The 26,181-nt window shown below is 49.4% G+C and overlaps 1 protein-coding gene across 4 annotated transcripts in view; it reads right to left on the reverse strand.

Moving 5' to 3' along the window:
• The window catches only part of ITGBL1 (integrin subunit beta like 1), a 255,626-nt gene that overhangs the window by 125,512 nt on the left and 103,933 nt on the right, over window positions 1–26,181 (reverse strand). For all 4 annotated transcript variants that reach the window (XM_077343786.1, XM_077343787.1, XM_077343788.1 and 1 more), the window contains one exon: window positions 22,743–22,883. In XM_077343786.1, the coding sequence (XP_077199901.1) occupies window positions 22,743–22,883 (141 nt within the window). The remainder of the gene's footprint in view (window positions 1–22,742; window positions 22,884–26,181) is intronic.

Raw genomic sequence — 26,181 nt, forward strand, 5'->3', positions numbered from 1 at the left:
GATATCTGAACTCACAGGGAGTCAGAAGGGAAGCCCACCTTCGCCTAGTAACTGATGACCTACTGAAATGGCATCACAAAGAGCTCACCTGAGTTCCCTTGCAGGGGAGGGGATGACTGTTACAGGCAGGGGAGATATCTGAACTCACAGGGAGTCAGAAGGGAAGCCCACCTTCGCCTAGTAACTGATGACCTACTGAAATGACATCACAACGAGCTCACCTGAGTTGCCTTGCAGGGGAGGGGATCACTGTTACTGGCAGGGGAGATATCTGAACTCACTGGGAGTCAGAAGTGAAGCCCACCTTCACCTAGTAACTGATGACCTACTGAAATGACATCACAAAGAGCTCACCTGAGTTCCCTTGCAGGGGAGGGGATCACTGTTACTGGCAGGGGAGATATCTGAACTCACAGGGAGTCAGAAGGGAAGCCCACCTTCACCTAGTAACTGATGACCTACTGAAATGGCATCACAAAGAGCTCACCTGAGTTCCCTTGTAGGGGAGGGGATCACTGCTACTGGCAGGGGAGATATCTGAACTCACAGGGAGTCAGAAGGGAAGCCCACCTTCGCCTAGTAACTGATGACCTACTGAAATGACATCACAAAGAGCTCACCTGAGTTCCCTTGCAGGGGAGGGGATCACTGTTACTGGCAGGGGAGATATCTGAACTCATTGGGAGTCAGAAGGGAAGCCCACCTTCGCCTAGTAACTGATGACCGACTGAAATGGCATCACAAGGAGCTCACCTGAGTTCCCTTGCAGGGGAGGGGATCACTGTTACTGGCAGGGGAGATATCTGAACTCACAGGGAGTCAGAAGGGAAGCCCACCTTCGCCTAGTAACTGATGAAGTACTGAAACGGCATAACAAAGAGCTCACCTGAGTTCCCTTGCAGGGGAGGGGATCACTGTTACTGACAGGGGAGATATCTGAACACACTGGGCGTCAGACGGGAAGCCCACCTTCACCTAGTAACTGATGACCTACTGAAATGGCATCACAAAGAGCTCACCTGAGTTCCCTTGCAGGGGAGGGGATGACTGTTACTGGCAGGGGAGATATCTGAACTCACAGGGAGTCAGAAGGGAAGCCCACCTTCGACTAGTAACTGATGACCGACTGAAATGGCATCACAAAGAGCTCACCTGAGTTCCCTTGCAGGGGAGGGGATCACTGTTACTGGCAGGGGAGATATCTGAACTCACAGGGAGTCAGAAGGGCAGCCCACCTTCGCCTAGTAACTGATGACCTACTGAAATGGCATCACAAAGAGCTCACCTAAGTTCCCGTGCAGGGGAGGGGATGAGTTACTGGCAGGGGAGATATCTGAACTCACAGGGAGTCAGAAGGGAAGCCCACCTTCGCCTAGTAACTGATGACCTACTGAAATGGCATCACAAAGAGCTCACCTGAGTTCCCTTGCAGGGGAGGGGATGACTGTTACAGGCAGGGGAGATATCTGAACTCACAGGGAGTCAGAAGGGAAGCCCACCTTCGCCTAGTAACTGATGACCTACTGAAATGACATCACAACGAGCTCACCTGAGTTGCCTTGCAGGGGAGGGGATCACTGTTACTGGCAGGGGAGATATCTGAACTCACTGGGAGTCAGAAGTGAAGCCCACCTTCACCTAGTAACTGATGACCTACTGAAATGACATCACAAAGAGCTCACCTGAGTTCCCTTGCAGGGGAGGGGATCACTGTTACTGGCAGGGGAGATATCTGAACTCATTGGGAGTCAGAAGGGAAGCCCACCTTCACCTAGTAACTGATGACCGACTGAAATGGCATCACAAGGAGCTCACCTGAGTTCCCTTGCAGGGGAGGGGATCACTGTTACTGGCAGGGGAGATATCTGAACTCACAGGGAGTCAGAAGGGAAGCCCACCTTCGCCTAGTAACTGATGACCTACTGAAATGGCATCACAAAGAGCTCACCTGAGTTCCCTTGCAGGGGAGGGGATGACTGTTACTGGCAGGGGAGATATCTGAACTCACAGGGAGTCAGAAGGGAAGCCCACCTTCGCCTAGTAACTGATGACCTACTGAAATGGCATCACAAAGAGCTCACCTGAGTTCCCGTGCAGGGGAGGGGATGAGTTACTGGCAGGGGAGACATCTGAACTCACAGGGAGTCAGAAGGGAAGCCCACCTTCGCCTAGTAACTGATGAACTACTGAAATGGCATCACAAAGAGCTCACCTGAGTTCCCTTGCGGCGGAGGGGATCACTGTTATTGGCAGGGGAGATATCTGAACTCACAGGGAGTCAGAAGGGAAGCCCACCTTCGCCTAGTAACTGATGAAGTACTGAAACGGCATAACAAAGAGCTCACCTGAGTTCCCTTGCAGGGGAGGGGATCACTGTTACTGACAGGGGAGATATCTGAACTCACTGGGCGTCAGAAGGGAAGCCCACCTTCACCTAGTAACTGATGACCTACTGAAATGGCATCACAAAGAGCTCACCTGAGTTCCCGTGCAGGGGAGGGGATCACTGTTACTGGCAGGGGAGATATCTGAACTCACAGGGAGTCAGAAGGGAAGCCCACCTTCTCCTAGTAACTGATGACCTACTGAAATGGCATCACAAAGAGCTCACCTGAGTTCCCTTGTCGGGGAGGGGATCACTGCTACTGGCAGGGGAGATATCTGAACTCACAGGGAATCAGAAGGGAAGCCCACCTTCGCCTAGTAACTGATGACCTACTGAAATGACATCACAAAGAGCTCACCTGAGTTCCCTTGCAGGGGAGGGGATCACTGTTACTGGCAGGGGAGATATCTGAACTCATTGGGAGTCAGAAGGGAAGCCCACCTTTGCCTAGTAACTGATGACCGACTGAAATGGCATCACAAAGAGCTCACCTGAGTTCCCTTGCAGGGGAGGGGATGACTGTTCCTGGCAGGGGAGATATCTGAACTCACAGGGAGTCAGAAGGGAAGCCCACCTTCGCCTAGTAACTGATGAACTACTGAAATGGCATCACAAAGAGCTCACCTGAGTTCCCTTGCGGCGGAGGGGATCACTGTTATTGGCAGGGGAGATATCTGAACTCACAGGGAGTCAGAAAGGAAGCCCACCTTCGCCTAGTAACTGATGAAGTACTGAAACGGCATAACAAAGAGCTCACCTGAGTTCCCTTGCAGGGGAGGGGATCACTGTTACTGACAGGGGAGATATCTGAACACACTGGGCGTCAAAAGGGAAGCCCACCTTCACCTAGTAACTGATGACCTACTGAAATGGCATCACAAAGAGCTCACCTGAGTTCCCTTGCAGGGGAGGGGATCACTGTTACTGGCAGGGGAGATATCTGAACTCATTGGGAGTCAGAAGGGAAGCCCACCTTCGCCTAGTAACTGATGACCGACTGAAATGGCATCACAAAGAGCTCACCTGAGTTCCCTTGCAGGGGAGGGGATCACTGTTACTGGCAGGGGAGACATCTGAACTCACAGGGAGTCAGAAGGGAAGCCCACCTTCGCCTAGTAACTGATGACCTACTGAAATGGCATCACAAAGAGCTCACCTGAGTTCCCTTGCAGGGGAGGGGATGACTGTTACTGGCAGGGGAGATATCTGAACTCATTGGGAGTCAGAAGGGAAGCCCACCTTCGCCTAGTAACTGATGAACTACTGAAATGGCATCACAAAGAGCTCACCTGATTTCCCTTGCAGGGGAGGAGATCACTGTTCCTGGCAGGGGAGATATCTGAACGCACAGGGAGTCAGAAGGGAAGCCCACCTTCGCCTAGTAACTGATGAACTACTGAAATGGCATCACAAAGAGCTCACCTGAGTTCCCTTGCGGCGGAGGGGATCACTGTTATTGGCAGGGGAGATATCTGAACTCACAGGGAGTCAGAAAGGAAGCCCACCTTCGCCTAGTAACTGATGAAGTACTGAAACGGCATAACAAAGAGCTCACCTGAGTTCCCTTGCAGGGGAGGGGATCACTGTTACTGACAGGGGAGATATCTGAACACACTGGGCGTCAAAAGGGAAGCCCACCTTCACCTAGTAACTGATGACCTACTGAAATGGTATCACAAAGAGCTCACCTGAGTTCCCTTGCAGGGGAGGGGATGACTGTTACTGGCAGGGGAGATATCTGAACTCACAGGGAGTCAGAAGGGAAGCCCACCTTCGACTAGTAACTGATGACCGACTGAAATGGCATCACAAAGAGCTCACCTGAGTTCCCTTGCAGGGGAGGGGATCACTGTTACTGGCAGGGGAGATATCTGAACTCACAGGGAGTCAGAAGGGCAGCCCACCTTCACCTAGTAACTGATGACCTACTGAAATGGCATCACAAAGAGCTCACCTAAGTTCCCTTGCAGGGGAGGGGATCACTGTTACTGGCAGGGGAGATATCTGAACTCACTGGGAGTCAGAAGTGAAGCCCACCTTCACCTAGTAACTGATGACCTACTGAAATGACATCACAAAGAGGTCACCTGAGATCCCTTGCAGGGGAGGGGATCACTGTTACTGGCAGGGGAGATATCTGAACTCACAGGGAGTCAGAAGTGAAGCCCACCTTCACCTAGTAACTGATGACCTACTGAAATGACATCACAAAGAGCTCACCTGAGTTCCCTTTCAGGGGAGGGGATCACTGTTACTGGCAGGGGAGATATCTGAACTCACTGGGAGTCAGAAGGGAAGCCCACCTTCGCCTAGTGAACTGATGACCTACTGAAATGGCATCACAAAGAGCTCACCTGAGTTCCCTTGCAGGGGAGGGGATGACTGTTACTGGCAGGGGAGATATCTGAACTCACTGGGAGTCAGAAGGGAAGCCCACCTTCACCTAGTAACTGATGACCTACTGAAATGGCATCACAAAGAGCTCACCTGAGTTCCCTTGCAGGGGAGGGGATCACTGTTACTGGCAGGGGAGATATCTGAACTCATTGGGAGTCAGAAGGGAAGCCCACCTTCGCCTAGTAACTGATGACCGACTGAAATGGCATCACAAAGAGCTCACCTGAGTTCCCTTGCAGGGGAGGGGATCACTGTTACTGGCAGGGGAGATATCTGAACTCACAGGGAGTCAGAAGGGAAGCCCACCTTCGCCTAGTAACTGATGACCTACTGAAATGGCATCACAAAGAGATCACCTGAGTTCCCTTGCAGGGGAGGGGATGACTGTTACTGGCAGGGGAGATATCTGAACTCGTTGGGAGTCAGAAGGGAAGCCCACCTTCGCCTAGTAACTGATGACCGACTGAAATGGCATCACAAGGAGCTCACCTGAGTTCCCTTGCAGGGGAGGGGATCACTGTTACTGGCAGGGGAGATATCTGAACTCACAGGGAGTCAGAAGGGAAGCCCACCTTCGCCTAGTAAGTGATGACCTACTGAAATGGCATCACAAAGAGCTCACCTAAGTTCCCTTGCAGGGGAGTGGATCACTGTTACTGGCAGGGGAGATATCTGAACTCACAGGGAGTCAGAAGGGAAGCCCACCTTCGCCTAGTAACTGATGAACTACTGAAATGGCATCACAAAGAGCTCACCTGATTTCCCTTGCAGGGGAGGAGATCACTGTTCCTGGCAGGGGAGATATCTGAACTCACAGGGAGTCAGAAGGGAAGCCCACCTTCGCCTAGTAACTGATGAACTACTGAAATGGCATCACAAAGAGCTCACCTGAGTTCCCTTGCGGCGGAGGGGATCACTGTTATTGGCAGGGGAGATATCTGAACTCACAGGGAGTCAGAAAGGAAGCCCACCTTCGCCTAGTAACTGATGAAGTACTGAAACGGCATAACAAAGAGCTCACCTGAGTTCCCTTGCAGGGGAGGGGATCACTGTTACTGACAGGGGAGATATCTGAACACACTGGGCGTCAAAAGGGAAGCCCACCTTCACCTAGTAACTGATGACCTACTGAAATGGCATCACAAAGAGCTCACCTGAGTTCCCTTGCAGGGGAGGGGATGACTCTTACTGGCAGGGGAGATATCTGAACTCACAGGGAGTCAGAAGGGAAGCCCACCTTCGACTAGTAACTGATGACCGACTGAAATGGCATCACAAAGAGCTCACCTGAGTTCCCGTGCAGGGGAGGGGATCACTGTTACTGGCAGGGGAGATATCTGAACTCACAGGGAGTCAGAAGGGAAGCCCACCTTCACCTAGTAACTGATGAACTACTGAAATGGCATCACAAAGAGCTCACCTGAGTTCCCTTGCAGGGGAGGGGATGACTGTTACTGGCAGGGGAGATATCTGAACTCACAGGGAGTCAGAAGGGAAGCCCACCTTCGCCTAGTAACTGATGACCTACTGAAATGGCATCACAAAGAGCTCACCTGAGTTCCCTTGCAGGGGAGGGGATGACTGTTACTGGCAGGGGAGATATCTGAACTCACAGGGAGTCAGAAGGGAAGCCCACCTTCGCCTAGTAACTGATGACCTACTGAAATGGCATCACAAAGAGCTCACCTAAGTTCCCTTGCAGGGGAGGGGATCACTGTTACTGGCAGGGGAGATATCTGAACTCACTGGGAGTCTGAAGTGAAGCCCACCTTCACCTAGTAACTGATGACCTACTGAAATGACATCACAAAGAGCTCACCTGAGTTCCCTTGCAGGGGAGGGGATCACTGTTACTGGCAGGGGAGATATCTGAACTCACAGGGAGTCAGAAGGGAAGCCCACCTTCGCCTAGTAACTGATGAACTACTGAAATGGCATCACAAAGAGCTCACCTGAGTTCCCTTGCAGGGGAGGGGATCACTGTTATTGGCAGGGGAGATATCTGAACTCACAGGGAGTCAGAAGGGAAGCCCACTTTCGCCTAGTAACTGATGAACTACTGAAATGGCATCACAAAGAGCTCACCTGAGTTCCCTTGCAGGGGAGGGGATCACTGTTACTGGCAGGGGAGATATCTGAACTCACAGGGAGTCAGAAGGGAAGCCCACCTTCGCCTAGTAACTGATGACCTACTGAAATGGCATCACAAAGAGCTCACCTAAGTTCCCTTGCACGGGAGGGGATCACTGTTACTGGCAGGGGAGATATCTGAACTCACTGGGAGTCTGAAGTGAAGCCCACCTTCACCTAGTAACTGATGACCTACTGAAATGACATCACAAAGAGCTCACCTGAGTTCCCTTGCAGGGGAGGGGATCACTGTTACTGGCAGGGGAGATATCTGAACTCACAGGGAGTCAGAAGGGAAGCCCACCTTCGCCTAGTAACTGATGAACTACTGAAATGGCATCACAAAGAGCTCACCTGAGTTCCCTTGCAGGGGAGGGGATCACTGTTATTGGCAGGGGAGATATCTGAACTCACAGGGAGTCAGAAGGGAAGCCCACCTTCGCCTAGTAACTGATGAACTACTGAAATGGCATCACAAAGTGCTCACCTGAGTTCCCTTGCAGGGGAGGGGATCACTGTTACTGGCAGGGGAGATATCTGAACTCACAGGGAGTCAGAAGGGAAGCCCACCTTCGCCTAGTAACTGATGAAGTACTGAAACGGCATAACAAAGAGCTCACCTGAGTTCCCTTGCAGGGGAGGGGATCACTGTTACTGACAGGGGAGATATCTGAACACACTGGGCGTCAAAAGGGAAGCCCACCTTCGCCTAGTAACAGATGAAGTACTGAAATGGCATCACAAAGAGCTCACCTGAGTTCCCTTGCAGGGGAGGGGATGACTGTTACTGGCAGGGGAGATATCTGAACTCACAGGGAGTCAGAAAGGAAGCCCACCTTCGCCTAGTAACTGATGAAGTACTGAAACGGCATAACAAAGAGCTCACCTGAGTTCCCTTGCAGGGGAGGGGATCACTGTTACTGACAGGGGAGATATCTGAACACACTGGGCGTCAAAAGGGAAGCCCACCTTCACCTAGTAACTGATGACCTACTGAAATGGCATCACAAAGAGCTCACCTGAGTTCCCTTGCAGGGGAGGGGATGACTGTTACTGGCAGGGGAGATATCTGAATTCACAGGGAGTCAGAAGGGAAGCCCACCTTCGACTAGTAACTGATGACCGACTGAAATGGCATCACAAAGAGCTCACCTGAGTTCCCTTGCAGGGGAGGGGATCACTGTTACTGGCAGGGGAGATATCTGAACTCACAGGGAGTCAGAAGGGAAGCCCACCTTCACCTAGTAACTGATAACCTACTGAAATGGCATCACAAAGAGCTCACCTGAGTTCCCTTGCAGGGGAGGGGATGACTGTTACTGGCAGGGGAGATATCTGAACTCAAAGGGAGTCAGAAGGGAAGCCCACCTTCGCCTAGTAACTGATGACCTACTGAAATGGCATCACAAAGAGCTCACCTGAGTTCCCGTGCAGGGGAGGGGATGAGTTACTGGCAGGGGAGATATCTGAACTCACAGGGAGTCAGAAGGGAAGCCCACCTTCACCTAGTAACTGATGAACTACTGAAATGGCATCACAAAGAGCTCACCTGAGTTCCCTTGCAGGGGAGGGGATGACTGTTACTGGCAGGGGAGATATCTGAACTCACAGGGAGTCAGAAGGGAAGCCCACCTTCGCCTAGTAACTGATGACCTACTGAAATGGCATCACAAAGAGCTCACCTGAGTTCCCTTGCAGGGGAGGGGATGACTGTTACTGGCAGGGGAGATATCTGAACTCACAGGGAGTCAGAAGGGAAGCCCACCTTCGCCTAGTAACTGATGACCTACTGAAATGGCATCACAAAGAGCTCACCTAAGTTCCCTTGCAGGAGAGGGGATCACTGTTACTGGCAGGGGAGATATCTGAACTCACTGGGAGTCTGAAGTGAAGCCCACCTTCACCTAGTAACTGATGACCTACTGAAATGACATCACAAAGAGCTCACCTGAGTTCCCTTGCAGGGGAGGGGATCACTGTTACTGGCAGGGGAGATATCTGAACTCACAGGGAGTCAGAAGGGAAGCCCACCTTCGCCTAGTAACTGATGAACTACTGAAATGGCATCACAAAGAGCTCACCTGAGTTCCCTTGCAGGGGAGGGGATCACTGTTATTGGCAGGGGAGATATCTGAACTCACAGGGAGTCAGAAGGGAAGCCCACCTTCGCCTAGTAACTGATGAACTACTGAAATGGCATCACAAAGAGCTCACCTGAGTTCCCTTGCAGGGGAGGGGATCACCGTTACTGGCAGGGGAGATATCTGAACTCACAGGGAGTCAGAAGGGAAGCCCACCTTCGCCTAGTAACTGATGACCTACTGAAATGGCATCACAAAGAGCTCACCTAAGTTCCCTTGCACGGGAGGGGATCACTGTTACTGGCAGGGGAGATATCTGAACTCACTGGGAGTCTGAAGTGAAGCCCACCTTCACCTAGTAACTGATGACCTACTGAAATGACATCACAAAGAGCTCACCTGAGTTCCCTTGCAGGGGAGGGGATCACTGTTACTGGTAGGGGAGATATCTGAACTCACAGGGAGTCAGAAGGGAAGCCCACCTTCGCCTAGTAACTGATGAACTACTGAAATGGCATCACAAAGAGCTCACCTGAGTTCCCTTGCAGGGGAGGGGATCACTGTTATTGGCAGGGGAGATATCTGAACTCACAGGGAGTCAGAAGGGAAGCCCACCTTCGCCTAGTAACTGATGAACTACTGAAATGGCATCACAAAGTGCTCACCTGAGTTCCCTTGCAGGGGAGGGGATCACTGTTACTGGCAGGGGAGATATCTGAACTCACAGGGAGTCAGAAGGGAAGCCCACCTTCGACTAGTAACTGATGACCTACTGAAATGGCATGACAAAGAGCTCACCTGAGTTCCCTTGCAGGGGAGGGGATCACTGTTACTGGCAGGGGAGATATCTGAACTCACTGGGAGTCAGAAGGGAAGCCCACCTTCGCCTAGTAACTGATGACCTACTGAAATGACATCACAAAGAGCTTACTTGAGTTCCCTTGCAGGGGAGGGGATCACTGTTACTGGCAGGGGAGATATGTGAACTCATTGGGAGTCAGAAGGGAAGCCCACCTTCGCCTAGTAACTGATGACCGACTGAAATGGCATCACAAAGAGCTCACCTGAGTTCCCTTGCAGGGGAGGGGATGACTGTTACTGGCAGGGGAGATATCTGAACTCACAGGGAGTCAGAAGGGAAGCCCACCTTCGCCTAGTAACTGATGACCTAATGAAATGGCATCACAAAGAGCTCACCTGAGTTCCCTTGCAGGGGAGGGGATGACTGTTACTGGCAGGGGAGATATCTGAACTCACAGGGAGTCAGAAGGGAAGCCCACCTTCGCCTAGTAACTGATGACCTACTGAAATGGCATCACAAAGAGCTCACCTAAGTTCCCTTGCAGGGGAGGGGATCACTGTTACTGGCAGGGGAGATATCTGAACTCACTGGGAGTCTGAAGTGAAGCCCACCTTCACCTAGTAACTGATGACCTACTGAAATGACATCACAAAGAGCTCACCTGAGTTCCCTTGCAGGGGAGGGGATCACTGTTACTGGCAGGGGAGATATCTGAACTCACAGGGAGTCAGAAGGGAAGCCCACCTTCGCCTAGTAACTGATGAACTACTGAAATGGCATCACAAAGAGCTCACCTGAGTTCCCTTGCAGGGGAGGGGATCACTGTTATTGGCAGGGGAGATATCTGAACTCACAGGGAGTCAGAAGGGAAGCCCACTTTCGCCTAGTAACTGATGAACTACTGAAATGGCATCACAAAGAGCTCACCTGAGTTCCCTTGCAGGGGAGGGGATCACTGTTACTGGCAGGGGAGATATCTGAACTCACAGGGAGTCAGAAGGGAAGCCCACCTTCGCCTAGTAACTGATGACCTACTGAAATGGCATCACAAAGAGCTCACCTAAGTTCCCTTGCACGGGAGGGGATCACTGTTACTGGCAGGGGAGATATCTGAACTCACTGGGAGTCTGAAGTGAAGCCCACCTTCACCTAGTAACTGATGACCTACTGAAATGACATCACAAAGAGCTCACCTGAGTTCCCTTGCAGGGGAGGGGATCACTGTTACTGGCAGGGGAGATATCTGAACTCACAGGGAGTCAGAAGGGAAGCCCACCTTCGCCTAGTAACTGATGAACTACTGAAATGGCATCACAAAGAGCTCACCTGAGTTCCCTTGCAGGGGAGGGGATCACTGTTATTGGCAGGGGAGATATCTGAACTCACAGGGAGTCAGAAGGGAAGCCCACCTTCGCCTAGTAACTGATGAACTACTGAAATGGCATCACAAAGTGCTCACCTGAGTTCCCTTGCAGGGGAGGGGATCACTGTTACTGGCAGGGGAGATATCTGAACTCACAGGGAGTCAGAAGGGAAGCCCACCTTCGCCTAGTAACTGATGAAGTACTGAAACGGCATAACAAAGAGCTCACCTGAGTTCCCTTGCAGGGGAGGGGATCACTGTTACTGACAGGGGAGATATCTGAACACACTGGGCGTCAAAAGGGAAGCCCACCTTCGCCTAGTAACTGATGAAGTACTGAAATGGCATCACAAAGAGCTCACTTGAGTTCCCTTGCGGCGGAGGGGATCACTGTTATTGGCAGGGGAGATATCTGAACTCACAGGGAGTCAGAAAGGAAGCCCACCTTCGCCTAGTAACTGATGAAGTACTGAAACGGCATAACAAAGAGCTCACCTGAGTTCCCTTGCAGGGGAGGGGATCACTGTTACTGACAGGGGAGATATCTGAACACACTGGGCGTCAAAAGGGAAGCCCACCTTCACCTAGTAACTGATGACCTACTGAAATGGCATCACAAAGAGCTCACCTGAGTTCCCTTGCAGGGGAGGGGATGACTGTTACTGGCAGGGGAGATATCTGAATTCACAGGGAGTCAGAAGGGAAGCCCACCTTCGACTAGTAACTGATGACCGACTGAAATGGCATCACAAAGAGCTCACCTGAGTTCCCTTGCAGGGGAGGGGATCACTGTTACTGGCAGGGGAGATATCTGAACTCACAGGGAGTCAGAAGGGAAGCCCACCTTCACCTAGTAACTGATAACCTACTGAAATGGCATCACAAAGAGCTCACCTGAGTTCCCTTGCAGGGGAGGGGATGACTGTTACTGGCAGGGGAGATATCTGAACTCAAAGGGAGTCAGAAGGGAAGCCCACCTTCGCCTAGTAACTGATGACCTACTGAAATGGCATCACAAAGAGCTCACCTGAGTTCCCGTGCAGGGGAGGGGATGAGTTACTGGCAGGGGAGATATCTGAACTCACAGGGAGTCAGAAGGGAAGCCCACCTTCACCTAGTAACTGATGAACTACTGAAATGGCATCACAAAGAGCTCACCTGAGTTCCCTTGCAGGGGAGGGGATGACTGTTACTGGCAGGGGAGATATCTGAACTCACAGGGAGTCAGAAGGGAAGCCCACCTTCGCCTAGTAACTGATGACCTACTGAAATGGCATCACAAAGAGCTCACCTGAGTTCCCTTGCAGGGGAGGGGATGACTGTTACTGGCAGGGGAGATATCTGAACTCACAGGGAGTCAGAAGGGAAGCCCACCTTCGCCTAGTAACTGATGACCTACTGAAATGGCATCACAAAGAGCTCACCTAAGTTCCCTTGCAGGAGAGGGGATCACTGTTACTGGCAGGGGAGATATCTGAACTCACTGGGAGTCTGAAGTGAAGCCCACCTTCACCTAGTAACTGATGACCTACTGAAATGACATCACAAAGAGCTCACCTGAGTTCCCTTGCAGGGGAGGGGATCACTGTTACTGGCAGGGGAGATATCTGAACTCACAGGGAGTCAGAAGGGAAGCCCACCTTCGCCTAGTAACTGATGAACTACTGAAATGGCATCACAAAGAGCTCACCTGAGTTCCCTTGCAGGGGAGGGGATCACTGTTATTGGCAGGGGAGATATCTGAACTCACAGGGAGTCAGAAGGGAAGCCCACCTTCGCCTAGTAACTGATGAACTACTGAAATGGCATCACAAAGAGCTCACCTGAGTTCCCTTGCAGGGGAGGGGATCACCGTTACTGGCAGGGGAGATATCTGAACTCACAGGGAGTCAGAAGGGAAGCCCACCTTCGCCTAGTAACTGATGACCTACTGAAATGGCATCACAAAGAGCTCACCTAAGTTCCCTTGCACGGGAGGGGATCACTGTTACTGGCAGGGGAGATATCTGAACTCACTGGGAGTCTGAAGTGAAGCCCACCTTCACCTAGTAACTGATGACCTACTGAAATGACATCACAAAGAGCTCACCTGAGTTCCCTTGCAGGGGAGGGGATCACTGTTACTGGTAGGGGAGATATCTGAACTCACAGGGAGTCAGAAGGGAAGCCCACCTTCGCCTAGTAACTGATGAACTACTGAAATGGCATCACAAAGAGCTCACCTGAGTTCCCTTGCAGGGGAGGGGATCACTGTTATTGGCAGGGGAGATATCTGAACTCACAGGGAGTCAGAAGGGAAGCCCACCTTCGCCTAGTAACTGATGAACTACTGAAATGGCATCACAAAGTGCTCACCTGAGTTCCCTTGCAGGGGAGGGGATCACTGTTACTGGCAGGGGAGATATCTGAACTCACAGGGAGTCAGAAGGGAAGCCCACCTTCGACTAGTAACTGATGACCTACTGAAATGGCATGACAAAGAGCTCACCTGAGTTCCCTTGCAGGGGAGGGGATCACTGTTACTGGCAGGGGAGATATCTGAACTCACTGGGAGTCAGAAGGGAAGCCCACCTTCGCCTAGTAACTGATGACCTACTGAAATGACATCACAAAGAGCTTACTTGAGTTCCCTTGCAGGGGAGGGGATCACTGTTACTGGCAGGGGAGATATGTGAACTCATTGGGAGTCAGAAGGGAAGCCCACCTTCGCCTAGTAACTGATGACCGACTGAAATGGCATCACAAAGAGCTCACCTGAGTTCCCTTGCAGGGGAGGGGATGACTGTTACTGGCAGGGGAGATATCTGAACTCACAGGGAGTCAGAAGGGAAGCCTACCTTCACCTAGTAACTGATGACCTACTGAAATGACATCACAAAGAGCTCACCTGAGTTCCCTTGCAGGGGAGGGGATCACTGTTACTGGCAGGGGAGATATCTGAACTCACAGGGAGTCAGAAGGGAAGCCCACCTTCACCTAGTAACTGATGACCTACTGAAATGGCATCACAAAGAGCTCACCTGAGTTCCCTTGCAGGGGAGGGGATGACTGTTACTGGCAGGGGAGATATGTGAACTCACAGGGAGTGAGAAGTGAAGCCCACCTTCGCCTAGTAACTGATGACCTACTGAAATGGCATCACAAAGAGCTCACCTGAGTTCCCTTGCAGGGGAGGGGATCACTGTTACTGGCAGGGGATATATCTGAACTCACAGGGAGTCAGAAGGGAAGCCCACCTTCGCCTAGTAACTGATGACCTACTGAAATGGCATCACAAAGAGCTCACCTAAGTTCCCTTGCAGGGGAGGGGATCACTGTTACTGGCGGGGGAGATATCTGAACTCACTGGGAGTCTGAAGTGAAGCCCACCACCTAGTAACTGATGACCTACTGAAATGACATCACAAAGAGCTCACCTGAGTTCCCTTGCAGGGGAGGGGATCACTTTTACTGGCAGGGGAGATATCTGAACTCACAGGGAGTCAGAAGGGAAGCCCACCTTCGCCTAGTAACTGATGAACTACTGAAATGGCATCACAAAGAGCTCACCTGAGTTCCCTTGCAGGGGAGGGGATCACTGTTATTGGCAGGGGAGATATCTGAACTCACAGGGAGTCAGAAGGGAAGCCCACCTTCGCCTAGTAACTGATGAACTACTGAAATGGCATCACAAAGAGCTCACCTGAGTTCCCTTGCAGGGGAGGGGATCACTGTTACTGGCAGGGGAGATATCTGAACTCACAGGGAGTCAGAAGGGAAGCCCACCTTCGCCTAGTAACTGATGACCTACTGAAATGGCATCACAAAGAGCTCACCTAAGTTCCCTTGCAGGGGAGGGGATCACTGTTACTGGCAGGGGAGATATCTGAACTCACTGGGCGTCTGAAGGGAAGCCCATCTTCACCTAGTAACTGATGACCTACTGAAATGACATCACAAAGAGCTCACCTGAGTTCCCTTGCAGGGGAGGGGATCACTGTTACTGGCAGGGGAGATATCTGAACTCACAGGGAGTCAGAAGGGAAGCCCACCTTCGCCTAGTAACTGATGAACTACTGAAATGGCATCACAAAGAGCTCACCTGAGTTCCCTTGCAGGGGAGGGGATCACTGTTATTGGCAGGGGAGATATCATAACTCACAGGGAGTCAGAAGGGAAGCCCACCTTCGCCTAGTAACTGATGAACTACTGAAATGGCATCACAAAGAGCTCACCTGAGTTCCCTTGCAGGGGAGGGGATCACTGTTACTGGCAGGGGAGATATCTGAACTCACAGGGAGTCAGAAGGGAAGCCCACCTTCGCCTAGTAACTGATGAACTACTGAAATGGCATCACAAAGAGCTCACCTTTGCAGGGGAGGAGATCACTGTTACTGGCAGGGGAGATATCTGAACTCACAGGGAGTCAGAAGGGAAGCCCACCTTCGACTAGTAACTGATGACCTACTGAAATGGCATCACAAAGAGCTCACCTGAGTTCCCTTGCAGGGGAGGGGATCACTGTTACTGGCAGGGGAGATATCTGAACTCACAGGGAGTCAGAAGGGAAGCCCACCTTCGCCTAGTAACTGATGAACTACTGAAATGGCATCACAAGGAGCTCACCTTTGCAGGGGAGGAGATCACTGTTACTGGCAGGGGAGATATCTGAACTCACAGGGAGTCAGAAGGGAAGCCCACCTTCGACTAGTAACTGATGACCTACTGAAATGGCATCACAAAGAGCTCACCTGAGTTCCCTTGTAGGGGAGGGGATCACTGTTACTGGCAGGGGAGATATCTGAACTCACAGGGAGTCAGAAGGGAAGCCCACCTTCGCCTAGTAACTGATGAACTACTGAAATGGCATCACAAAGAGCTCACCTTTGCAGGGGAGGAGATCACTGTTACTGGCAGGGGAGATATCTGAACTCACAGGGAGTCAGAAGGGAAGCCCACCTTCGACTAGTAACTGATGACCTACTGAAATGGCATCACAAAGAGCTCACCTGTGTTCCCTTGTAGGGGAGGGGATCACTGCTACTGGCAGGGGAGATATCTGAACTCACAGGGAGTCAGAAGGGAAGCCCACCTTCGCCTAGTAACTGATGACCTACTGAAATGACATCACAAAGAGCTTACTTGAGTTCCCTTGCAGGGGAGGGGATCACTGTTACTGGCAGGGGAGATATGTGAACTCATTGGGAGTCAGAAGGGAAGCCCACCTTCGCCTAGTAACTGATGACCGACTGAAATGGCATCACAAAGAGCTCACCTGAGTTCCCTTGCAGGGGAGGGGATCACTGTTACTGGCAGGGGAGATATCTGAACTCACAGGGAGTCAGAAGGGAAGCCCACCTTCGCCTAGTAACTGATGAACTACTGAAATGGCATTACAAAGAGCTCACCTGAGTTCCCTTGCAGGGGAGGGGATCACTGTTACTGGCAGGGGAGATATCTGAACTCACAGGGAGTCAGAAGGGAAGCCCACCTTCGACTAGTAACTGATGACCTACTGAAATGGCATCACAAAGAGCTCACCTGAGTTCCCTTGCAGGGGAGGGGATCACTGTTACTGGCAGGGGAGATATCTGAACTCACAGGGAGTCAGAAGGGAAGCCCACCTTCGCCTAGTAACTGATGAACTACTGAAATGGCATCACAAAGAGCTCACCTTTGCAGGGGAGGAGATCACTGTTACTGGCAGGGGAGATATCTGAACTCACAGGGAGTCAGAAGGGAAGCCCACCTTCGACTAGTAACTGATGACCTACTGAAATGGCATCACAAAGAGCTCACCTGAGTTCCCTTGTAGGGGAGGGGATCACTGTTACTGGCAGGGGAGATATCTGAACTCACAGGGAGTCAGAAGGGAAGCCCACCTTCGCCTAGTAACTGATGAACTACTGAAATGGCATCACAAAGAGCTCACCTTTGCAGGGGAGGAGATCACTGTTACTGGCAGGGGAGATATCTGAACTCACAGGGAGTCAGAAGGGAAGCCCACCTTCGCCTAGTAACTGATGAACTACTGAAATGGCATCACAAAGAGCTCACCTTTGCAGGGGAGGAGATCACTGTTACTGGCAGGGGAGATATCTGAACTCACAGGGAGTCAGAAGGGAAGCCCACCTTCGACTAGTAACTGATGACCTACTGAAATGGCATCACAAAGAGCTCACCTGAGTTCCCTTGTAGGGGAGGGGATCACTGTTACTGGCAGGGGAGATATCTGAACTCACAGGGAGTCAGAAGGGAAGCCCACCTTCGCCTAGTAACTGATGAACTACTGAAATGGCATCACAAAGAGCTCACCTGAGTTTCCTTGCAGGGGAGGGGGATCACTGTTACTGGCAGGGGAGATATGTGAACTCATTGGGAGTCAGAAGGGAAGCCCACCTTCGCCTAGTAACTGATGACCGACTGAAATGGCATCACAAAGAGCTCACCTGAGTTCCCTTGCAGGGGAGGGGATCACTGTTACTGGCAGGGGAGATATCTGAACTCACAGGGAGTCAGAAGGGAAGCCCACCTTCACCTAGTAACTGATGACCTACTGAAATGGCATCACAAAGAGCTCACCTCAGTTCCCTTGCAGGGGAGGGGATGACTGTTACTGGCAGGGGAGATATCTGAACTCACAGGGAGTCAGAAGGGAAGCCCACCTTCACCTAGTAACTGATGACCTACTGAAATGGCATCACAAAGAGCTCACCTGAGTTCCCTTGTAGGGGAGGGGATCACTGCTACTGGCAGGGGAGATATCTGAACTCACAGGGAGTCAGAAGGGAAGCCCACCTTCGCCTAGTAACTGATGACCTACTGAAATGACATCACAAAGAGCTTACTTGAGTTCCCTTGCAGGGGAGGGGATCACTGTTACTGGCAGGGGAGATATGTGAACTCATTGGGAGTCAGAAGGGAAGCCCACCTTCGCCTAGTAACTGATGACCGACTGAAATGGCATCACAAAGAGCTCACCTGAGTTCCCTTGCAGGGGAGGGGATCACTGTTACTGGCAGGGGAGATATCTGAACTCACAGGGAGTCAGAAGGGAAGCCCACCTTCACCTAGTAACTGATGACCTACTGAAATGGCATCACAAAGAGCTCACCTGAGTTCCCTTGCAGGGGAGGGGATCACTGTTACTGGCAGGGGAGATATCTGAACTCACAGGGAGTCAGAAGGGAAGCCCACCTTCGCCTAGTAACTGATGACCTACTGAAATGGCATCACAAAGAGCTCACCTGAGTTCCCGTGCAGGGGAGGGGATGAGTTACTGGCAGGGGAGATATCTGAACTCACAGGGAGTCAGAAGGGAAGCCCACCTTCGCCTAGTAACTGATGACCTACTGAAATGGCATCACAAAGAGCTCACCTGAGTTCCCTTGCAGGGGAGGGGATGACTGTTACTGGCAGGGGAGATATCTGAACTCACAGGGAGTCAGAAGGGAAGCCCACCTTCGCCTAGTAACTGATGACCTACTGAAATGGCATCACAAAGAGCTCACCTGAGTTCCCTTGCAGGGGAGGGGATCACTGTTACTGGCAGGGGAGATATCTGAACTCACTGGGAGTCAGAAGGGAAGCCCACCTTCACCTAGTAACTGATGACCTACTGAAATGGCATCACAAAGAGCTCACCTGAGTTCCCTTGCAGGGGAGGGGATGACTGTTACTGGCAGGGGAGATATCTGAACTCACTGGGAGTCAGAAGGGAAGCCCACCTTCAACTAGTAACTGATGACCTACTGAAATGACATCACAAAGAGCTCACCTGAGTTTCCTTGGAGGGGAGGGGGTGACTGTTACTGGCAGGGGAGATATCTGAACTCACAGGGAGTCAGAATGCAAGCCCACCTTCACATAGTAACTGATGACCTACTGAAATGGCATCACAAAGAGCTCACCTGAGTTCCCTTGCAGGGGAGGGGATGACTGTTACTGGCAGGAGAGATATCTGAACTCACTGGGAGTCAGAAGGGAAGCCCACCTTCGCCTAGTAACTGATGACCTACTGAAATGGCATCACAAAGAGCTCACCTGAGTTCCCTTGTAGGGGAGGGGATCACTGCTACTGGCAGGGGAGATATCTGAACTCACAGGGAGTCAGAAGGGAAGCCCACCTTCGCCTAGTAACTGATGACCTACTGAAATGACATCACAAAGAGCTTACTTGAGTTCCCTTGCAGGGGAGGGGATCACTGTTACTGGCAGGGGAGATATGTGAACTCATTGGGAGTCAGAAGGGAAGCCCACCTTCGCCTAGTAACTGATGACCGACTGAAATGGCATCACAAAGAGCTCACCTGAGTTCCCTTGCAGGGGAGGGGATCACTGTTACTGGCAGGGGAGATATCTGAACTCACAGGGAGTCAGAAGGGAAGCCCACCTTCACCTAGTAACTGATGACCTACTGAAATGGCATCACAAAGAGCTCACCTCAGTTCCCTTGCAGGGGAGGGGATGACTGTTACTGGCCGGGGAGATATCTGAACTCACAGGGAGTCAGAAGGGAAGCCCACCTTCGCCTAGTAACTGATGACCTACTGAAATGGCATCACAAAGAGCTCACCTGAGTTCCCGTGCAGGGGAGGGGATGAGTTACTGGCAGGGGAGATATCTGAACTCACAGGGAGTCAGAAGGGAAGCCCACCTTCGCCTAGTAACTGATGACCTACTGAAATGGCATCACAAAGAGCTCACCTGAGTTCCCTTGCAGGGGAGGGGATGACTGTTACTGGCAGGGGAGATATCTGAACTCACAGGGAGTCAGAAGGGAAGCCCACCTTCGCCTAGTAACTGATGACCTACTGAAATGGCATCACAAAGAGCTCACCTGAGTTCCCTTGCAGGGGAGGGGATCACTGTTACTGGCAGGGGAGATATCTGAACTCACTGGGAGTCAGAAGGGAAGCCCACCTTCACCTAGTAACTGATGACCTACTGAAATGGCATCACAAAGAGCTCACCTGAGTTCCCTTGCAGGGGAGGGGATGACTGTTACTGGCAGGGGAGATATCTGAACTCACTGGGAGTCAGAAGGGAAGCCCACCTTCAACTAGTAACTGATGACCTACTGAAATGACATCACAAAGAGCTCACCTGAGTTTCCTTGGAGGGGAGGGGGTGACTGTTACTGGCAGGGGAGATATCTGAACTCACAGGGAGTCAGAATGCAAGCCCACCTTCACATAGTAACTGATGACCTACTGAAATGGCATCACAAAGAGCTCACCTGAGTTCCCTTGCAGGGGAGGGGATGACTGTTACTGGCAGGAGAGATATCTGAACTCACTGGGAGTCAGAAGGGAAGCCCACCTTCGCCTAGTAACTGATGACCTACTGAAATGGCATCACAAAGAGCTCACCTGAGTTCCCTTGCAGGGGTGGGGATGACTGTTACTGGCCGGGGAGATATCTGAACTCACTGGGAGTCAGAAGGGAAGCCCACCTTCACCTAGTAACTGATGACCTACTGAAATGGCATCACAAAGAGCTCACCTGAGTTCCCTTGCAGGGGAGGGGATGACTTTTACTGGCAGGGGAGATATCTGAACTCACTGGGAGTCAGAAGGGAAGCCCACCTTCAACTAGTAACTGATGACCTACTGAAATGGCATCACAAAGAGCTCACCTGAGTTCCCTTGCAGGGGAGGGGATGACTTTTACTGGCAGGGGAGATATCTGAACTCACTGGGAGTCAGAAGGGAAGCCCACCTTCAACTAGTAACTGATGACCTACTGAAATGGCATCACAAAGAGCTCACCTGAGTTCCGTTGCAGGGGAGAGGATGTCTGCTACTGGCTGGGGAGATATCTGAACTCACTACGAATCAGAGGGTTATTTGGTGGAATGAGCTCTCGGGTGATCTGCGGGACCTGCGGGATCCCGAAACATTCCACAGGGCTTGTAAAACTGACAATTTTCAGAGAGGCAACACCTGAAAATCTGGAGTCATTTAAACAGGATCTATCTTCTAGAGTCTCGTGATGTATTGCCACCTACATTCTTCACACACACACCTGTGTGTGAAGCCCTTAAGAGTGATTGTTAGTAGTTCTGAGGTTGGATGTCATTAGAATGGTAATGACACCCAACTCTCTGGGCCATTCCGCACCGGGATCCATGTAGCAAATTGTTTGCTGAACGAAAAATCGCCATTTTAAATAGTGGAATTCGTCGTTATGCATACCTCCCTTTGTAGTGGAATCCAGTTGCGTTTCTATCGTTTCCCACAGGCTTCCGGTCTCGGCAAAAATCGCTAGAAAGGAAGCGCTATTGCCGAGCTCGTCCCGCCCCTGGCCGTCAAGCAGCCAATGGGAGGCCGTTAGCATGCTCCCAAACAGCCCCTTTCCCTTTAAGAAAGTTTTTTTTTTAAACACCAGTTGCAATGAATCTGCGTTGATTAGTTGCAATGGAGAGACCCATCCAGCTAGCAGGTGGTGTTTGAGCTGCCGCTTCATCGTTGCCACACTCCCCCCCCCCGAGTGAAAAAAAAAAAATCCCCCCCCCTCACAGGCGCGATTTTCAGCCGGAAACAGTGTGAAAAATAAAGGGAAAATAAACCAGCAAACGGGCTTCTGTGTTGCTTGTGCTTAGTGACTTTAAACAGAGGGACTGCAGCCGGGGAAGCCTCCCTGGGTAAACGAAGGCTCGCCGGTGTGTTGATCTCCGCTCGCTCGGAGAAAAAAAAATGGCGATCACTTCGCTGGAAGATCAGAGGAGAGAGCTAGGGGGTGGGACTTTGCAGAAACCACAACAATGGTAACACAGAGAACTTTCCCGCTAGTGTTGCAGATTGGTTGCAGGAGTGTAGGGCTTTCTGGAGGGTCCACTCCAGAAAGGAGTGCGGAAAGGAGGAGTGCGGAAAGCCCCTCTTTCTTTGTTTAACACCCCCTCTTTAAGAAAGCTGTGGGCATTCTGAGTTACTTTCTACTAGCCATGCTCAAGTGGCTGAAGCTCAACAAGTTGATGTCGAATCCTAACACTCTCTGATTTTGGGAGGGTCCACTTGGTTGTCTATTTCAGGCTTTCTTGACAGCCCAGGGTTTCCCAAATGGGTTGGAATTAATTTTAATATATTTTTAAAAATTTGTTAAACATTTATCAGGTAGTATGACCATATGGTGTCATGTTGACCCCCTCCCCCCTCCCAAAATCACCAATGATGGGCCCAGAGGAAGTGGGAAGGTGAGGGGTAGATTTTAAAAGTTGTAAATAAATAAACTTCCAAACTTTCCAAGCATGTATTGTGAAGTTTCAGCCAAACTCTATTTCAGACTGTGCTCAACTTGATTTATTGTACTTCAGTTTTAACACATTTACTTTGCAAGGTAAGACACCCGTCAACAGCTTTCCTGGTGACCACTAAGTGTTTTTTTTTTTTTAGAAAGCAGGTGGGGCCAGGTAGGTATCTTGCCCAGCAAAGCTTCTGATTGGCCACTGGAGATCTGATTGATTGTGCAGATTAAAATAACATTGTCTTATTGGAGTTGTACCGCAGATATAACCAGTTTCAGATCATTGCCTCAAGACCACAGTAATTCACTCTCTTTCATTGCTACAACCATATGCAATTCACCTTCACATATTTCCTTTACCTGAACAGAAATCATCTGAGTATCTGTCATAGACTGCCTTGCAGTTTCGTTCATCGCACTCACAAGTGTCTCCATGGATATCTCCCCAGTCTCCCGTTGGGTCAACATCATGACATGTGCACTCTCCACAAATGCAGGTACCTAAAGAAGGAAGAATTGGTGTGCAGGGGGGAAATCACAAAAGGTTAAGGACTATTGAGATGAACTCAGAGAACACAAAGTGATCGTTTTGATTGTGCACAGTTTTTGAATATATGTTTATTAAATGCCTGGAACACCTGTGAGCTTTGTATTCCTTTTGGAATTGTTTTTCAATAGTCTTTGTTTGGCTGCTGAAATATTCTACTAAAATTGAATATCCTATTGAATTCTGTGGAATTTGTACATTTGTGTATTGGGATTGTCCTATTTTATTCTAGTTTTATGGATATGGGATTGTTTTGTCCCTCCTGTTCTATTCTATTTGTTTCAGTTTTGTGTTTGATTACCGCTCTGATCCAAAACAGTTTAAATTAAAAAAATTAATTCCTATTGAATTGATTTTCAGTTTTGAAATCCCTTGATACAGCACTGTTTAGCGAAACACGCTAAAGAATCATTAAAGAATAATTCTTATTTAAAAATTGTATTTTGAAAATTTCTTGTGTGTCTACTTGCTATGCTGGATTCAGCAATCTTGTGCAACCACATAGGTGTCACGGTGTCCACTGATTTGCTTATTGTTTCCTGATCAAAAGCAGCTTCCACAAAGTGGAAAAGAAAAAAGACAAAGCCAATACCTATCTTCCCCCCCTTATGGAAACTTAAAGCAGCCCAGTGGCCATTTTTGACCAAGGATGCAGCATGCAGAAGCAGGGAGCAGTTAAAACCCCTTTTTCCTGGTGTCATGCCCTCAAATAATTTCATTTCTTCTCACAGTCACATTTGGCATTCCAGTTTTGAAATTCTACTCTCAGGCGTATTTTGGCACGGACCCCCCCCCCCCAATAACATGAAGGGCTGTTTGAAGCACCTATTGACAGAGCACAAGGAGGTACAGTTGGATATGGAAACAAGAAAGACAACTTGTAAGTTCCACCAAAGTACAAGGAGCCATTTGCATCACAGGAAATAGAATTAATTTCACAGAGGACTAATCTAAAAATAGTTACTCGGTAAAATCTGTTGTTAGTCATGAAGTTTTGGGTAAGGTGACAAATATTAACAAATAAAGCTTTTTGTATGAAAAATCATGCGATCTATTCTAAATTCCCACTAGTATTGTTTGTTATGATTTGACACATAACAATGGTTTAGTAACTGTTTCCAGGACTACAGGAACCATTCAAAAATGGTTAAAATAAAAAGAAATGAGCTTCTATTATTTCTATATTTCAGCCAGGCTTTCAATTGCTCTGCAATTAAGATGAGAGAGTTTTCTAAATGCTCTCAGGATAATGAGATGCTCCTAATTTGGCAGAGCTTTGTCAGTAGAGATGTACTGAGGAGATGTGTATCCATGAGATTACATTTTTCTTTCACTGTAACTGTTCTGGGCCATAGCCCAAAGAATAGCACTTGATATTTTAAATATATTCTGAGTTACAGGCATCACAGCAGATGAATACAAGCCTTTTTATTAAACACTGTTTTTCCTAAATAGGTGAACAAAGTTTGAGCCTTTGCTGGACAACAGGACTCGGATTTTGTTCTGCTGCTTCAGACCAGCAGGTCTACCCACCTGAATCTTTCCTAAACAGTGTCAATCTAAAATTAGTGGTTAGCAAACAAACTTTTAATTACTGGCAAAGAACAACATATACAGACAGCGGATTCAGGTTACCATTCTTCACAGCAGGAGAAGAACTGGGCCTGTTAAGTCAAACAGAGAGCAGTGTAGAATGTATTTGGAATGTTTTGAGCCTTGAAAATCAAAACACCCACCTATTTGTACATTCACAGATTCTACAGACCACACACCCTGGGAAAATTAGAAAAGTCATCCAAGGCACGCTTGCACGCTTAAGTGAAAGTTTAAAATTTGATTAAATATGGATCCACCTTGAATCACAGAACGACAGATTATAAATGAAGTAAGAAACTAACAAAATGAACCCTGTATGAAATGGCTCTTAAAAATACATTTATGATCTGTATCACATTACTCTCTCAGCAGAAAACTGACTAACAGAAAGGAACCAATGGTTAGGAAATGCTTTCCTAAATAAACTTGTCAACTGGCAATATCAACCTGGCCTCTTTCCACTGCTTCTTGCCATTTTCCACCTCCTGCCTCTCCCCAAACAATCCCAGTCCCTTCCCTCTCCCTCCCCTATATAGTAAAAGCAAGTTTAACAAATTTAACAGTACCACCTTAATGGCATAACTGCTTTAGGATGCTATAACATCACTATTATAACATTACTATTATAGCATCACTACATGCACACACACAAAAAGAAAAAGGAGGTTCTGTCACCGCAAAATACATGACAGGGCCCCACAACCAGTTTTCAGAGGAAGTGTGGAAAACACGGGGAGGGTTGGGTCCAAATTCAAGACAAAAATCCACCAAATAAATGCCCTCTTGCATAAGACAACGACTTGGGTATTATACTGGGCTTTTTACTACCCAAAGGAGTCTCAAAGCAAGTTATAATCACTTTCCCTTCTTCTCCCTACAATTGACGCCCTGTGAAGTAGGTAAGAATCAGAGAGCTCTGACAGGAATGCTTGATCAGAACTATGAGGACTGTGAGTAGCCCAAGGTCACAGCTGATTTCACATGGAGAAGTGGGGAGTCAAACCTGACTCTTCAGATTACAAGCCACCACTCTTAACTTCTACTACACCAAGGGGTGCTGCAAAGTCAGAGCATCAGCTGGAGATTCAATGCATTAGGAAACAGTAGAAACCCTGAGGTGTGGAAAAGGTCACAGTGGAATCCGGTTGTAAAGTGCATTGAAAGTGGATTGAAGACTCTTGCAGCAGCATGTCCTCCGATCCAGGGGGAGAACTCCTTGTTTCCCTAACTGGCCTGCAAGTCATTTTACCAGAAGTGCATGCCCTGATTTGATTACTCAAATGTGCTCTATGTGCAGTTGTTCTTGAAGACCGTCAGAAAACCACAGTTGGTCCTGAATGCCATGGCCAGAATGTTGACTGGAGTGGATCATGGGGACCATATTCCTTTAGTCATGTTCAATGTTTCATGGAATGCTAGAGTCAATTTTAATACTTAATATTTATTGTAAATTTTCTGATTTTAAGGTATAAGATTTTAATGTAAAGGTTTTACGGTAATTGTCTTAATTTGAATCACTTTAAATTTTATACAGGGATTTATTTCTGGACTATAAAATATAATCTACCCTGAGTTCCCAAAAATATGACAGACTATAATCCAATGAATGAATGAATGAATGAATGAATGAATGAATGAATGAATGAATGAATGAAT

Source organism: Paroedura picta, chromosome 6 (genome assembly GCF_049243985.1).
Source record: "Paroedura picta isolate Pp20150507F chromosome 6, Ppicta_v3.0, whole genome shotgun sequence".
NCBI classification, from domain to species: Eukaryota; Metazoa; Chordata; class Lepidosauria; order Squamata; family Gekkonidae; genus Paroedura; species Paroedura picta.